Source organism: Lissotriton helveticus, chromosome 5_1 (assembly GCF_964261635.1).
Source record: "Lissotriton helveticus chromosome 5_1, aLisHel1.1, whole genome shotgun sequence".
In the NCBI taxonomy this organism is placed as follows: domain Eukaryota; kingdom Metazoa; phylum Chordata; class Amphibia; order Caudata; family Salamandridae; genus Lissotriton; species Lissotriton helveticus.
The window spans coordinates 1,342,618,359-1,342,635,158 of record NC_136065.1 but is presented as its reverse complement, the minus strand read 5'-3'; the positions used below and the strand labels follow the sequence as shown (position 1 = coordinate 1,342,635,158).

General features: G+C 43.6%; 1 protein-coding gene across 1 annotated transcript in view; it reads left to right on the top strand.

The window, feature by feature from the left end:
* The window catches only part of SARS1 (seryl-tRNA synthetase 1), a 102,257-nt gene that overhangs the window by 69,029 nt on the left and 16,428 nt on the right, over window positions 1-16,800 (top strand). Inside the window, exon 9 of the mRNA XM_078644215.1 lies at window positions 4,273-4,430. Within this exon, the coding sequence (XP_078500341.1) occupies window positions 4,273-4,430 (158 nt within the window). The remainder of the gene's footprint in view (window positions 1-4,272; window positions 4,431-16,800) is intronic.

The following is a 16,800-nucleotide window of genomic DNA, read 5'->3' as shown; positions in this document are numbered from 1 at the left end:
GGCACTGTCATTTAACAATGCCAATAGCTCAGTCTCGCAAATGCGAGAGCTTATTTATTGCATTGCAAATACTTGTTAATCATGTAACATTAGTGTGGACACGATAAAATAGCCACAAGAGGTCCTCGTTTCTCAAAAGTTGGGAATGGAAAGGTGAAAATATCTGTTGTTTTCACTTTGTCAGCCTCATAAAAAAATAATCACATTTTCACATGTTCAAGATTTTGCGAGCAGTTTTGTAAAAATCGCGGTATTTATACAAAACTGCCGTTTTCGCGATTTTTTTTTGTGTGCAAATCACGAAATCATGGAGGGTCTGTGTAATACTGCAACTGATGGAAATAAGTTCTCTTTAGCACTGCACCCCCTAACCTGACAGATCCTGACATTACATGGTATCTTAAATGTGTGGTATTTAAGTCTCTCTTGCCCAGCGTGGTCTTCTCTTTTCCTCTGTCTTTTAGATTTTGAGGGCATTTTAATAATCTTGCATTTTCTTTGGTAGTAATTTCCCCTCCCCCACAGTTCGCTTTTGTTGAAATGTTCTACAAGGGAATGGATTTCCTTCCCATGTTCCTTGAAGATTTTGGTTTGTGTGAACCAGAAAAAGGTTTTGAGGTATTTTTCTTCAGGAAAACTAAAACTATGAGGTTAAATGTACGGTTTGTTTGTAACAAACATCACATATACGAGACTATCAAATTGTCATACTAATGGAGGAGAGAAAATAAGTTCCTGTTTTTATATTTTAATGGTATTCAATAGCGGAGGCAGCCCAATAACCACCTGGAACCAGTGGCAAATGAACAATAATAGAAACCAGGGTTTCCGATTGCTCCTAAAATGAAGGTTACTCAATATCAACAGACACATAGCGAAACCTGTTTCCATGATGGAATGCTCTGTGCTCAAGTGACCACGCTGTGAGGGACTTAAGACAAGTGTATGGGGTGTGTATAATGCAAGGTGACCACGGACCAATATACAATCAACAGGCATGTAAGTGTGTACAAAGAATGTGTCTTTAGCAGTCGGATACCAATAAAACTCGCGGATGTTGTTCTCATAGCCTAAAGTGTTGACAGCATTTGTACCTCGGGTGTCTGGTGGGTCATCATCCGGACAAGAAAAATTAAGAAGCAAAAGCAGAAATGCAAGAAAAAGTTGTACAAAAAAATGGGCATTTACCAAAACAGGCACGACTCGTCAAACTGGAAGGATCCCAACAAATCAGGAACACTGGGCTGCATGCGCGTCCATTCAGGACAGCAGCATTAGTCGGCATCAGAGCATTTGACTGCTGTTGCTGCTCAACCATCATGTACCCTATGCATACACTTTTGGGCTGGGTGCCACTTTTGTGTCAAGACACAAATCTACCTCGGTTTTTTCCGCTGTTATTTTTTTATTGTCATCTATACTTGAGCAGTGCAAAGGTGTTGTTCCTCTGGGTATGGTTACTTGTCTCATTGATGGCATAGTATTCTCTTTCAGTTGCTCCAGAACCTGCTGGCCAAGTGCTTGTTACACAGGCAACGGCTTAAGTATTGAAAATTCCTCTGAGTCTGTACCATAAACAAGGATCATGCATTATCTTTTAACTCTAATAGTTTACCATGCTCAGTTTACAGTGCTTCAGTTGACTACACCAAGAACTAGCACGCTTAAAAGCCACGTCGTTTTTTCCAAGTGCCCTAAATTTCGATACAAAAAAAGACAACTCACTGTTTATATGGATTATAGTGTCATTGTTTTTAGCCCAAGACCCGTCATCTTTAACAGTTAGTCTTATTAATATTGTTATTCCCGGATCTGTATCTGTTCCAACGGAATATTAAGTATCCATGAATTGACTATCCATCAAAAAGCACAAAGGACTTGTTTATTTACATGGCAGTCTTGGAGCTTTGTAGCAGTGTAAGAACATATGTCTTCAAATCCACTCGTTTCCAATGAGATTTGTGAGAATGAGAGACAAAGATGAGCCCACCTGTTACCCCTGTAGGGTAGCAAGCCAGACCTCCGCAATTGTACACAGACCATTCATAGGTTATATCAACTCTGTGTGGGACACTGTAGAAGGACGTTGAGGCTTTGGAGGGAATTCATGTTGTTCCTTAGAAGGTGAATAGGTCTAATATCCGGAGGGGAAACAGAAAGAATATATTTGTACTTGGTCCACAAAAGTTGGGATTACTTTTCGGTGGACGTTAAGAATGGATTTTACCTCTGTAGCGGAAACTGCTTTTGGGGGGTGTCCTCTCCATTGACGAATAATGTTGAAAGGGGAATAGGAGATTTCTGCCTGTTTGTCAGTTTTGGGTGGGGGTGTATTCTCTCTCTCTCCGCCACCCCCCTTTCAATGATAACGTGTAAGTTCTCCATCATGTACACTTAGCTAATGTTGGTAAACTCTGGATATCTCCACCCAAGTGCTAGATCCTAGAAGAGAAAGCGAAATTCTGGTATAAAAAACCCTCAAATTCTTACACAATGTGTATCCATAGGCAGAATTCGCGTTCTGTCTCCTAATAACCAACACGTAAATATAGTCAAAAAGATGTAGCATAAATAGTCTATTCATCACTTATGCTTACATTTTTAACACTGTTACAAGAATGTGTGGGCAAAATGGGGTCCTGCGCAAGAACAAGTACACAGAAAGGTTTTCTTTCTGAAAGCATTTCATTGAGTGCCACACCAGTGTCTATCTTCTTTTACGGAGAACTCATGCTGGCTGCCTGACTCCAGGGAAGTCGTCCCTGAAAGCAAGGTTACTGAATCTCACCAATGTAGAATATGCAGCCGTGAGGACGTGGGCTAGACCCTGAGCTCTTTGGCAAAGCGCTTCAGGGCAAACCTCTGCCAAAATCAACAATACTGCCACTGTTTCTTACCTCGGATACTATAAAGTGTGAGAACTTTTGCTCTTTCCAAGAGGGTTAATTGGTATGCTGAAGGGCCATACCCATAAAAGCTCCTTTAAAGGCACAGTGTCCCTCAACAGAAAAATGAGTGAAAAGAAACCCAGGCCGGCGCCTCATGAGTGTGGTGTGAAACAGGGATTACTTGAATGTCTTTGAGAAATTGTTTACCCCTGTGGTAGAGTTATTTGCAATACAAAATGCAAGGTTTTGACCCCATGGCTCCCAAGAGGTTCTGGTTGGCTTTGCTGTGAGCACTCTTTTTAAAATATGATCTCGGATGATGAAGAATATTTGTCTGCATTTTTTCTTTCTCTATCTCGCCGGGGCTTCCGCTAACCCTTTGGTTCTGTTAACTCCATCCTGTGTCAGACAAATCTGGTACTAAACCTGCTTCACTGCTGCCAAGCCCAAATGTCTGCCTCAGAAGTAACCAGCAATGAAAATAAGTTGCTCAATCAAATAATAAAGATTATCTAGTATATTGCCATGAGTACAATTGTTACCCTATAGAGTTACTTATGCCTTATGTTTAGTGCATTAATAGGTTTATAGTGCTTACAGGTTATAGCTAAATACTTAATAGGTGCTACGTGCTGTTTTTAAGTCACACAATTTGTAGGACTTTCTTACATGAAGCACCAACATATCTCATTTTCAATGAGAAGTAAAATATCTTTTTTACTGCTTTTGAGAAATATTCTGCATCTTACCACCCTAATAACGAAGCCCAAATAGAATGTAATATATTGTTTTCTGAGTGTATTTGACTACCACGGGTGCCCAGTTACAAACATGATTTAGGATTTGTATCTTTGAAGTGTGCCTTTGTAAGTCTGATTCATGCTCACTACATTTATTAACCTTTTGTAGGAAACAAAACCTCTCAGCACACACATAAGATTCGTAGTGGAGGTTACTTCCTAAATAGAACCAGGACAATGAGTGGTTATTAGTATTTTAGTTCATAAAAAAGGGCGTTCTCATATTAGGGCCTATATTAGACTTTTTTTTTTTCTGAAGGGAAAGTGCAGTTTCCCACTAAATAAGTTTAGATAATGTTGCACAAAATAGACCTATGTCCTTTGCATTCTGAAGATTCTTGGCTTCTGAAGTCATTTATTCCAGGCAAAAGTGTTTTAAGGCCTATCCTGTCAGTTCAGCAGCCACAAATATAAAGTTATTTATATGACGCATAAAACAAAAACATATATGTGAATTTGTTCACTTGGTATGTCATTGGAAGTCTGGTATCTGTGTGTGTGTGTGTGTGTTGGTGTTAAGAGCAGCGGAGGCAGTTAGCTTTCTGTACCTGGGCATCACTTGCTTCTTTATGCTGATATTGCAGGTTCACTAAATCATGCTGCTAGTAAGAAGCTGGATCTGGAAGCCTGGTTCCCAGGCTCTTCTGCATTCCGCGAACTTGTTTCCTGTTCGAACTGCACAGATTACCAAGCTCGGCGGTTACGGATCCGATACGGACAGACTAAGAAAATGATGGACAAGGTTGGTATCTCTGAACAAGTGTGGGGTTTGTTTTCTGGCTGGACATGACACTGCATACTCTTCAGTAGTAAAGTAGTAGGTTCAGTAATTTTTCTTAAAGTGATTATCAGAATGAAACAATACGGGATTAATGATATAGACTTTATAAAAATAAATGAGAACCATTCAGTCAGAACTTGAACTTTATCAAATGTACTGTTTTTTTAAATTATTGCAGAGCATTGACAGTGGCACTGTTCAGATTGGCTTTATAACAAACTATAGTACAACGATTCCATACTGGAGTTTGATGGGGGTCTCTATGATTAATGAATTGTAGTTATTCACTCGTATAGTTTTCAAACGTTTTAACGCAATATATTAAAATAGCAAAGTTAAGGAGGATAGTGATTCAGGGTATTCATTTCTTTTCTTGAACATAATCATACAGATTCCCTTTAAGAAGCGAATACGAAAAATTTAAGAAATTATTACTGTGTCTCCGCTATCAGTAATTAGAATAACACAGCTGAGCCTCCTCTATAAATGCCATTCAGAAATAATGTCCTTCATGACATCCGTTTTATTAAAAAAAAAATCGTACTGAATAAGTTTCAATTATTTCAAACATTTTTAAACAACAAAGGAGTTAAATCTGAATATAAGGGAGAATAGTAGTTTTTTTCTTATTTCATAACCTATTTCCACCCAGTTTGAATTTTCCTCCCCAAAAGAAGCATGTGTCGAAAATGTCATATTGGCTTTGAAATGGAAAGATATTGGTGGAATATTTTTATGCATGACAAATTGGAGGCATTGCGGAACCGCTGTGTGGGAGTACCCGTCCCGCCGACTTTCGCCCTAACAACCGATCTCGCCGAATTGAGCGATCACAAGACTCTTGTCACTTACCACTGAACCGACTACTTAGATACTCAAGTATCTCTAAGCGGATGCTTTATACCATTTGGTGGCATTTATTTACTACAGTCGCCTGGAGCACTGTTTACTCAACGTAAAGCATCATTTTTACCGCATGAACTTTTTGGATCTGGAGCCACATCCACTAACAACCGTCAACCTGGTCTCGAGCTGGGGCCGGGTCGGAAGTATCACCGGCTTAGCGACCTGTGGTCCATTCCCTTCGCGCTACAGCCCTGATGAGTCGTGCAAGCACTGTTACCGCTTGACGACGAAACACGTGTCGGCTGGCCATCCATGCAATAAAAGAGGAATCGTACTACAATCGTTTTCCCTTTGCTTTGATCACTGTTACTTGTACTTATTAATGTCCATTGAGACATCTCTCTCTATACTGTAAATTGGTGTGCATTTGGTTTTTGTTCTTGCTTTGTATGGCGTGTGCTTCGCACACTCTTGGAGGGGTTTAGGGCCTTTGTCCCCTCACCTACTTGCACCCAAACCTATCTATACCTAACACTAACGTGTGCTGTGCGCCTAGTATTTCCCTGTACTCCAAAAAAACCCAGTTCTCCATAGGCTAAATTGGAGGCATTGGGCCCAGTATTTGAGGTATTTTAAAGCTCAAACTATAAGTTCTTGTTAATGCACCTAATGTACAATAACAGACATGTAGGACTTTCCACATGGTTTGATCATTTGGGGGGGAGGGTGGGGGGGGGAATTTTAGTTCGTACAAACACGACCCAGTGGCTGTCTGGGAGCTCCCCATAATGACTGTTACAATAAATATGCATTGCCTTTCTTTTAAATAGCATTTTCTTGAGAACTGGATTGGGTTACAAGGTAAAATAAAACTTTTTTTTAATTAAGGCAGTCTATGTAATGGTCCCATGTTGTCCCTTTTATTCCTGGTACACCTTAAAAAGAGACCAGCTTGTTAGGGTCAAATAGCCTGTTCCTGTGCTATGCTGGAATGCCCATCAATGTGTCGCCACTTTTCCTGAGCAGTAATTGCGGAAACTGAAGGCAAAACAGTATCTCAAAGAAATAGTCCACTCATTTAGAACAAAATCTTAGTACTTCTCTCTATTTTTTTGTTTGTTTACCGAAATCCATCACTTCATGTGTTGGTTTAAAAATCTACCGTTGGCAGATTTTTTGGGGCATATTGACAGCTAAATATTTTTCGGAACATCTGTTTTTTTAAAGTCTTGGATTATTCAGATTAGAAACAAGCATTAGCCAAGACAATAGGTTCCACTTTTGGAACCTATTGGCTTTCCCAGTGTTTTTAAACATGCTGCACAGCAACACCCAATGCTGTGCGCATGGGCAAAAACATTTTTTTATTTAATTGATGTGGGCATTTTTTTCCTTTTTAGTTATTGATCGAGTTGAACCCCAAAAATTTTTAAAACATGCATTGATTTTTTTTTTTTTAATTGAAGAATGTGAGGAAATGTAATACTGGGAACGGGGGGGCTGAAGCAATAAAAGGGCATGGGTGGGGCGTAAGCAACAAAGGCAGTGCAGGTAGGGGAAGCAACATGGGGGCTTCTGTTGGGTGAAGCAAAGTGACATTCACATAGCAAACTGAAAAGCTGGGGGGCGAAAGAGCAATAGAGAGCAACATCGAGCTGGCATAGAGAAGGCACACGGGCAAGAAATCAATGCTGGAGGAGTGGGGTGGGAGGCAAACCGACACATGCCTTCTTGTGGAGTGCAAAAAAAGAAATTAATAGCTCTCCATTTTTGGGGCGTCCATTTTTCTCTGATGGCAGCACGCATACAGATTCTGTCACACTTTTGAGATGAATTGCTAACTTCATTACAGAAAGCATAGAAAGCACAGATTTCATATCAATTGAATATCTGCCATTTGTGGGCATTTGAGTGCCAAAATCACGTTATGATTACGATGGACTAGGGCACGCAAAGTGAGCCACCACCAATCTGTCCAGGAATGCTTGTCATACATATTGCTGGGCGCCAGTGATGGTAAGGTAGGGGTCTATTGGCAATGTTTCCCACTTGTACTTAGTTCCATGTTGGCTCTTAGAAATAAATCTAGGTATACTGATTAATTTGCAGGAGTAACATTGGTGGTGAACTAGGGAAACAGGAGTATGCTATGCTTCCTTGTGTGTGTTATGAAGAAATGTTATGTTTGCTGGAGTATTTAACTGTATAAAGATATAAATAATGTTTTATGGAGTAGGTTCCTAATATGCTTCTACATTGCAGCAAGTGTTGTGGAGTTAAATTTTTGTAGATGCCCAAGAGTTTTCCTCCTGTATCCAGTGTACAGTTGTTTTGTTCCTGTAGAGATGCCAGCTTCCTCCCAACATGCCCGTCATCTCGTGAGATGAGCACAAAATTCTCTTGCTATATCTGTTCATAGATGCTAATCCAAGAAACTGGCAACATGGCATAAAATAACAAGACAGAAGCTTTTGGAGACTATATATCTATAGATATAAATATGTATGTATATAGATGTGTATATAGATATGTATGTATATATGTATATATGTGTGTGTGTGTATATATATATATATATATATATATATATATATATATATATATATATGTATATATGTATATATATGTATATGTATGTGATATATATCAAGCTTGTGGGGATGTGTCCAAGGTATCAGCAGCACTCAACAGCAAGTTAGCTTTTCCCCAAGAGCTTTAATAGGTATGGGCATGCGCACATGGAGTTAATTATAAGCACCTGACTGATGCCGACGCATTTCATGAGTTCACTTCTTCCAGGGCGTTAGTAGTCAGGAAGCTGCATTGTGGGCATTTGAGTTCCTCATTCGGCATAATCACGTTCCCTATTGGGCTACTTCATAATTGTGCGTGTCGCCTTAGGAATACAAATTGTCCAATGTTAATCCTGGATGGATGCAGCTTTAATTCCGTGCTTCATGAAGGCTCCACAAGAACCCCTCCATTAACGCGTGCCCTAAATCCATACTTGCTTTCCACATTCGGCCTTTGAAATACATCTAGCTCCGTGGCCCCACTCTCAGTGGGTGGTGCAAACTGAGCGGCAGGACGGCCGCTAACATATCAAGCTCGTGGGGGTGTGTCCAAGGTATCAGCAGCACTCGACATTTGTGAGTTCACTTCTTCCAGGGCGTTCGTAGTCAGGAAGCTGTATTGTGGGCATTTGAGTTCCTCATTCGGCATAATCACGTTCCCTAATGGGCTACTTCATAATTAGGGAACGTGATTGTGCCGAATGAGGAACTATAATTAACTCCACGTGCGCATGCCCATACCTATTAAAGCTCTTGGGCAAAAGCTAACTTGCTGTCTAGTGCTGCTGATACCTTGGACACATCCCCACGAGCTTGATATATACATTATGCTCCACAATCCTCACTCCTCCATGCAGCGAAAAGATTCACTACATCATAAGTGAAAGGTACTCTTTTTGATTATTTACAACGACACCACAGTGCAAACAAAATACGCGTTTCGGCTCCCAGCCTTCTACTGGACCATAGAGTCCCTTTGTCTGGAGCATTTTTTAAGTGCTCATGTGCAGTAGCCCCTCATTGCTTTTCATTACAATACATCACTAGACTGCTAATCTACATTTTCTGTCAGTGGGAACTTTTGTAAGCCATTTTGAAGTGTGCTTGTAAAGTACATAAAATTAATTTCAATATATTCCTTCTTGTGGCGTTGAGAAGTTAGGATAAAGTGCAAGTGCATATATTCTCCAGAGAGAGAGAGAGAGAGATATATATTGTCCAACAAAGGCCGAAGCTTCACACGATGCACTCGAGATGCAGTCGACAGTGCGTCTGCCGTCCGGCATCACAGTTCAGCCCGCCCCAGCCATCCAAGTTCGTTGTAATGCCTGACGCGTTTCTGTGGCCAACGTACCACTACATCAGAGGCATTTCTCCCATACGCATTGTAGCGCTCTTTATACTGCATGCTGTTTAGTTGAAACCCCTCATAGGTTCAATTACGTACTTAATTGCTTCATACAGCATGCTGGGATGTGTAGTCACATCGAGCTTTCATTAAACACCTAGAGTAGGTTCCAATGCGTACAGAGTTCAGAGTCAATTAAAATCCTTATTAGGATCTAGATGTGATGAGAGCAGGCAATATTCATCAAGACGCACTGTGCTAGGAAACCGGAGCAGGAAGGTTCCTCTCCCTCAGCCTCCCATTCCTTGGAGTTGTGCATCCTGCACAGGACAGCACCCGTGTCATAATATTGTCCAACAAAGGGTGAAGCTTCTCAAGATGCACTCAACAGTGCGTCTGCCATCTGGCATCACGGTTCAGCCCGCCCCAGCCATCCAAATTCGAACTTGGATGGCTGGGGCGGGCTAAACTGTGATGCCGGATGGCTGACGCACTGTCGCGTGCATCTTGAGAAGCTTCGGCCTTTGTTGGAATATATATGTTCGAGGCATGTGGGCTGCTGAATTCATATCTTGTGCATAGATCTCCGACTAGTGTTGGGTCTGGATGATTGCACATTGTTGTCCTGGAAGAGTCTTCGAAGTATCACGAGATAGGTGGCTCCTCCCTCGGACTACAGTGCGCATGGGCATCCTCTCCATCCTCAGATTGTTTTTTTCCGCCATTGGGTTCGGATGTACTTTTCTTTACTCAAGTTGGGAAACTTTTCTAAAGGCCAAAAGGCCTTCGGGGTCGTCGGTATTGTTATTTCGATCGGTGCCGAGTTTTTGTTCCAGTTCTTTTCGAGCAGGACGTCGAAGAGAGCCGCGTGGCCTTTTCGACACCAGAGGCCCGATCGTCGATGGAACGGAGCCGGTTCAAACGATGCCCCCTTTGTAACTCTAAGTACCCACACATCGACGTACACCCGGTGTGTAACAAGTGCTTATCACCAGACCACAATGAGGACAACTGTCTAGCTTGTGCTCGATTCAGGTCAAAGAAGACGCTTAGGCTCCGACGTGCAGCGAGGCAAACGATGACGAAGCCAGCACCCGACCCGGTGAATATCTTCGATGAAGAAGACTATGAGGTCGTCGAGACTCAGGATCCAGAACAGCAATCGGATCCCGGTTCGGAGCATGACTCCAACTATTATGAAGACGACGAAGAAGACGTCGATAATGAAAACGTCGTCGAGGTAAGGGACGACGTATCCCCCATCGGAGCCGTCGATGATGACTCAAGCGATGAACCAGGCCCAACAGTGGGTACGGAGCTCGGAACAGACACTGAAAGGCCTCCAAGGGCTCAGGTAGAGGCATCGCCGGAAGGCCTTAGCCAAGATCTTGACGAACGTTCTATAGCCCCGCGTCTCGGCCCGGCTAAGAACATATCACACGAGACATCGGTCGCACTACTGAAAGCGAAACTGAAAGCCATCAAGTCAAAAGCGAAACCGAAACTGCTGAAGACAGTCTTCGGATCGAAGAGTTCGAACACATCGGATTCGATTAAGAAAAAGTGTCGACGACCCTGCGAGGTCAAAAATGAAGGGCGTCGAGCCAAAGATCGGTGCGCTAAAGTCCATCACAAAAGTCAAGCATATTGACGAAAGGGCAAAGTCGGTCGGACCTCTATCGACGCCGGCCCCGAAAAAGGTCAGTCTGTCTAAAGACTCTATGCCACCCATAAAATTCGGACTGTCCCCGACTGCACGCCCTAAGGCGCTCGATCCGAAAACCGGGGTCGAGACACCCAAAACAGTGTCAATGGGAAAAAGGAGTCATCCTGTAGAAGAGGACATTGTATACCAAGAGCCCTCCTATGATGAACAGTCGAAGCTATATATCGACTCAGAATCTGGCAGACTTACCCTTTATCAAAGGAAGATCAGGTCGGAAAATCCTCTGGAATCATATAAAATTCCACTCAAAAAGAAAAAGGATTCTTCTACATCGCAGGTCCTTTTTGAGACTGTGAGCTTCCATGGCCTAGACACTTCTGCATACTCACCCACATGCACTACTGAGGATATGGGGTATGACTATAATGAACAATATGATTACCCTGAGGACACGGATCAGGATGACCAGACTCAAGCCTGGGCAGACACTATTGACCCGGGTGAGTCACAGGCTATTCCTGATACTCCTTCTTATCCTGTCAAAACTTCACCAACAGAAGATACAGCTGCGTTTAACGCATTAATAGAAAGGGCAGCACTGAATCATGATGTGGAAATGCATGCTGACCCAATTGAAGAGGACTTCTTGTTTGACACTTTCTCCACTTCAGAGAAACCAGTTAAAACATTGCCAATGTTGAAAGGTGTTCTTAAACACGCAGGAGACATTTTCAAAGAAACCACAAGAGCAAGGGTTGTTAACCCCAGAATTGAAAGAAAATACAGACCGGCGCCTGTGAACCCTACATACATTAAGGGACAGCTGCCATTGGACTCTTTGGTGGTATCAAATGCTCGTAAGCGTGCCAACTCACAAACTACTGGTGATGCTCCTCCTCCAGACAAGGAGTCTAAAATATTAGAAGCATCTGGGAAAAGGGTGGCTGCTCAAGCAGCTAATATCTGGAGAATTTCAAATACACAGGCCCTATTAGCCAGATACAATAGGGCGCATTATGACACACTAGAGCAACTGCTACAACATTTGCCTGATGCCTACAAAGAGGGAGCAGAAACACTGATACAAGAAGGGAAACTGATATCCAACGCATCCATTAAATGTGCGCTTGACGCAGCAGACACCGCAGCCAGGGCCATCAACACAAGTGTCATGCTCAGGAGACATGCTTGGTTGCGCATCTCTGGGTTTAAACCTCAGATTCAAACCACATTATTAAATAAGCCTGTGAACCCTGATTTTTTTATTTGGTCCTGATGTGGACACAATCTTAGAAAAGATTAAAAAAGACACAGAGACAGCCAAATCTATGGGTGCCTTGCAGTCACAACAATTCAGAGGCTGCTCCTTTCGTAATAAAGGGTGCACGCAAACCACCTATAATAAGAACAATAGAGGTGGATACCGTGGCAACAGCAGCAAGGGCAGAGGACGAGGGAATAACAACACCAGATCCTCCGCCAATACTAAACAGTGACACCTTGCCACTGCCCCCGGACCATGTAACACCGATCGGGGGCAGATTACAACAGTTCCTGCCAGTCCGGGAGAGCATTACCACAGACAGGTGGGTGAGACAACTTATTCAGTACGGCTATTGTCTAGAGCTAACCTCCACTCCACCCAACATACCCCCAAGACACCGTCCTATGTCCGCAGAGCACATAGACTTATTGCAGCGGGAAGTCATCAGCATGCTGCAAAAAGGGGCCATAGAACTCGTCCCTATCCAGCAACAGGGTGCAGGGGTGTACTCGCTGTACTTCTTAATCCCCAAAAAGGACGGGTCTCTCAGGCCAATACTGGACCTCAGGCCCCTAAACCAATACATCTTGTCAGAACACTTTCACATGCTCACTTTACAGCAGGTTCTACCATTACTCAGTCAGGGAGACTTCCTTGCAACACTAGACCTAAAGGATGCGTATTTCCACATACCAATACATCCAGCACACAGGAAGTATCTCAGGTTTACCATACAAAATCAGCACTACCAGTTCAAGGTACTGCCTTTCGGGGTGACAACGGCCCCAAGGGTGTTTACCAAGTGCCTAGCGATAGTAGCGGCGCACCTACGGAGAAACCATATTCACGTCTACCCCTATCTGGACGACTGGCTTATCCAAGCAAAGTCAGCCCAGCAATATGCCGACCACATGTCCCGCACTATTCACCTCCTACACAGCCTCGGATTCTCATTAAACTACACAAAGTCTCATCTCCAACCCGCACACGTACAACAGTACCTGGGAGCGACAATAGACACTCTGGCAGCGAAGGCACAGCCAAACTCAGCAAGAATCAACAGCATTCAATCGCTGATTCAGACCCCAACACTCGCTCCCGGCACGGGTGTTTATGCAGTTGATAGGCATGATGGCCTCCTGCATCTTCATAGTCCCTCACGCGAGACTACACATGCGCCCGCTTCAGGAGTGCTTAGCACAGCAGTGGAACCAGGCTCAAGGACAATTGAAAGACCTAGTGTTGGTGACCGGTCGCGCATACAACTCTCTGCATTGGTGGAACCCACAAAACCTTTGCAGGGGTCGACCGTTCCAAGAGCTTGTGCCACAAATAGTGCTGACAACGGACGCATCTCTCCTGGAATGGGGAGCGAATGTCTTCCATTACACAGTGCAGGGGCTATGGAGGACACAGCAAAAGAAAATGCACATCAACCTGCTGGAACTGATGGCAATCTTCATGGCAATGAAGGCGTCAAGGTACATTTGTGCAACAAAGTCGTGTTGATCCGGACTGACAACATGACTGCCATGTACTACATACAGAAGCAGGGAGGGACACACTCTCCACAGTTGTCACACCTAGCTCAAAGCATGTGGAAGTGGGCCATTCAGAGAAACATCTTCCTCATGGCGGAACACCTCCCAGGCAAGGACAACCAAATGGCGGATCTGCTCAGCAGACACAGCCACCAGATGCACGAGTGGGAGATACATCCCTCAGTGCTGCAACCGTACTTCCAGCAGTGGGGTCACCCAGAGATAGACCTGTTCGCCACAAGGGAAAACGCAAAATGCCAAAGCTTCGCCGCCAGGTTTCCACATCCGCAGTCTCAGGGCAATGCGATATGGATGAACTGGTCAGGCAAGTTTGCGTACGCTTTTCCCCCAGCCCCGCTCATACCACTAGTGGCACGCAAACTGCGACAACACTCAATGACACTCATCCTAGTTGCTCCAACGTGGGCGAGGCAACCATGGTACACCACGTTCCTAGAACTTTCTGTGGTGCCTCATCAAAGGCTGAGATTAACACCCAGTCTTTTAACGCAGAGCCATGGCGACATTCAGCACCCAGATCCGCAACAGTTGAACCTTGCGATCTGGCTCCTGAAGTCATAGAGTTTGGTTACCTGAACTTGCCTCCTGACTGTATGAATAGTATCAAAGAGGCAAGAAGACCTACAACCAGAGCATGCTATGCGGCGAAGTGGAAACAATTTGTCATCTATTGTAACAATAATGACATAAATCCGCTAGGTGCATCTACTCAAAACATCATATGTTACCTGTTGCATTTGCACAGATGCAATCTGGCTTACAGTTCCATACGTATACATTTAGCTGTGGTGGCATCTTATCTTCAGAACAGGCAGCACCTTTCACTCTTCAGAGTACCTACTATTAAAGCTTTCATGGAGGGACTCAAACGAGTGATTCCTCCAAGACACCCACCTTCGCCTGTCTGGAACCTGAACGTAGTTCTAACCAGACTGATGGGACCACCTTTTGAACCTCTACACTCGTGTGAGAAACCATTCCTAACGTGGAAAGTGGCTTTTCTAGTGGCGATTACATCCCTTAGAAGAGTTAGTGAGCTGCAAGCTCTAACTATTCAGGAGCCATTCATACAAATTCACGCAAATAGGGTTGTGCTACGAACAAACCCTAAATTTATGCCGAAGGTGGTATCCCAGTTTCACATCAATCAAGCTATAGAACTGCCAGTGTTCTTCCCAAATCCAGATTCAGTGGCAGAAAGAGCTCTACATACCCTGGACGTTAAGAGAGCTCTCCTGTACTATATAGACAGGACAAAACCTTTCAGAAAAACTAAGCAACTGTTGGTTGCCTTTTCGCCACAGCACAAAGGCAACCCCATTTCCAAATCAGGTATAGCCAGATGGATTGTTAAGTGCATACAAATTTGTTATCAGAAAGCTAAACGCACATTAACAGTTCCCCCAAGAGCGCATTCAACACGCAAGTTAGGGGCATCCATGGCTTTCCTAGGAAACATTCCTGTAGAAGACATATGTAGAGCAGCCACATGGACTACCATACATACATTTACCAAACACTACTGCGTAGATGTACACTCCAAACAGCAAGCAGCTGTAGGACAGGCTGTACTCAAGACTCTTTTTCAGACAGCTGCAGCTGGCACGGGCAACCGCCGCTAAAGGGAGACTGCTGTACATTCTATGCACAAGATATGAATTCAGCAGCCCACATGCCTCGAACGGAATATGCTACTTACCAGTATGCATCTGTTCTTGGCATGTAGGGCTGCTGATATTGATATCGCCCTCCCTCCTCCCCGGTGCCTGTCTCAGCTGTAGCACTCAGAATTAATCTCTAGCATGGACATCACTTACTGTATCATACTCCATCCCTGCTACAATGGCGAAAAACAATCTGAGGATGGAGAGGATGCCCATGCGCACTGTAGTCCGAGGGAGGAGCCACCTATCTCGTGATACTTCGAAGACTCTTCCAGGACAACAATGTGCAATCATCCGGACCCAACACTAGGCGGCGATCTTTGCACAAGATATGAATGTCAGCAGCCCTACATGCCAAGAACAGATGCATACTGGCAAGTAGCATATTCCATATAGATCTCCTTCCTTCCTTCCTTCAGTCGCCAGTAGGTAGTTATAAAGGAAAAACAAGTGAACCCTACTCACAATGGAACCAGGGTAGTTAAGTATTCTAAGAAAGACAGTGGTTCCTGTGGAGAAAGATACTTAATAGAAATGGATAAAGTAGGAGCGAAAATTCGCATGTATGGACAGGGTTTTGGTGGGGTGTCAGATAGAAAAGGACTCAAACGCACTGTTCGGTTTGTATAATAATTGTATTGAAAAACATAAAAGTTTGTGAAGCAATTCTACAACACATATTCACAATTGTGAATTGTGTCCCAAGTGAAATTTTGAACCAAGGCATACGAATAACATTTGTGAAACAATATGTGCAGGTTTCAATTAAATTATCTACAAAAAGCGACCCGTTTCTTTTTTTCAATATACAACATCCATAAATTGATAGAATGTCAGTTCACTTTTTTCAATTGTCGACGGTGTTTCGACCCTAGCATGGATGTAGGGTCTCTTCAGGACTTATTATGTAGGGGACATCTGGTATTTGAATAGCTCAAATTAGGTGAGGTGCGTGAAGCCCTTGTGCAAGTGAAATAAAATGAAATTACTCACTAGGAAACCCAGCCGGGTTCCCTAGTAGTGAGTGCGTGGATCTAGCACTTCCATGGGGAGCCCGAAGGCTGTCCTTACTGTTACAAGGTTTTCTTTCCAATTGTGGAAGTAGTCCTTATTTGAGTGCGGGCGCTCGATCGCAGTCTAGGTTAAGTCTTTCAGTTGGATGGGGAGGGGGGGGGCGCGAGGATCCGCTTACGTCCGTCCTCACCGGGCACAGTGACACTGCGCCCGCACTCAAATAAGGACTACTTCAAATACCAGATGTCCCCTACATCATAAGTCCTGAAGAGACCCTACATCCATGCTAGGGTCGAAACGCCGTCGACAATTGAAAAAAGTGAACCTATATAAACTGACATTCTATCATTTTATGGATGTTGTATATTGGAAAAAGAAACGGGTCGCTTTTTGT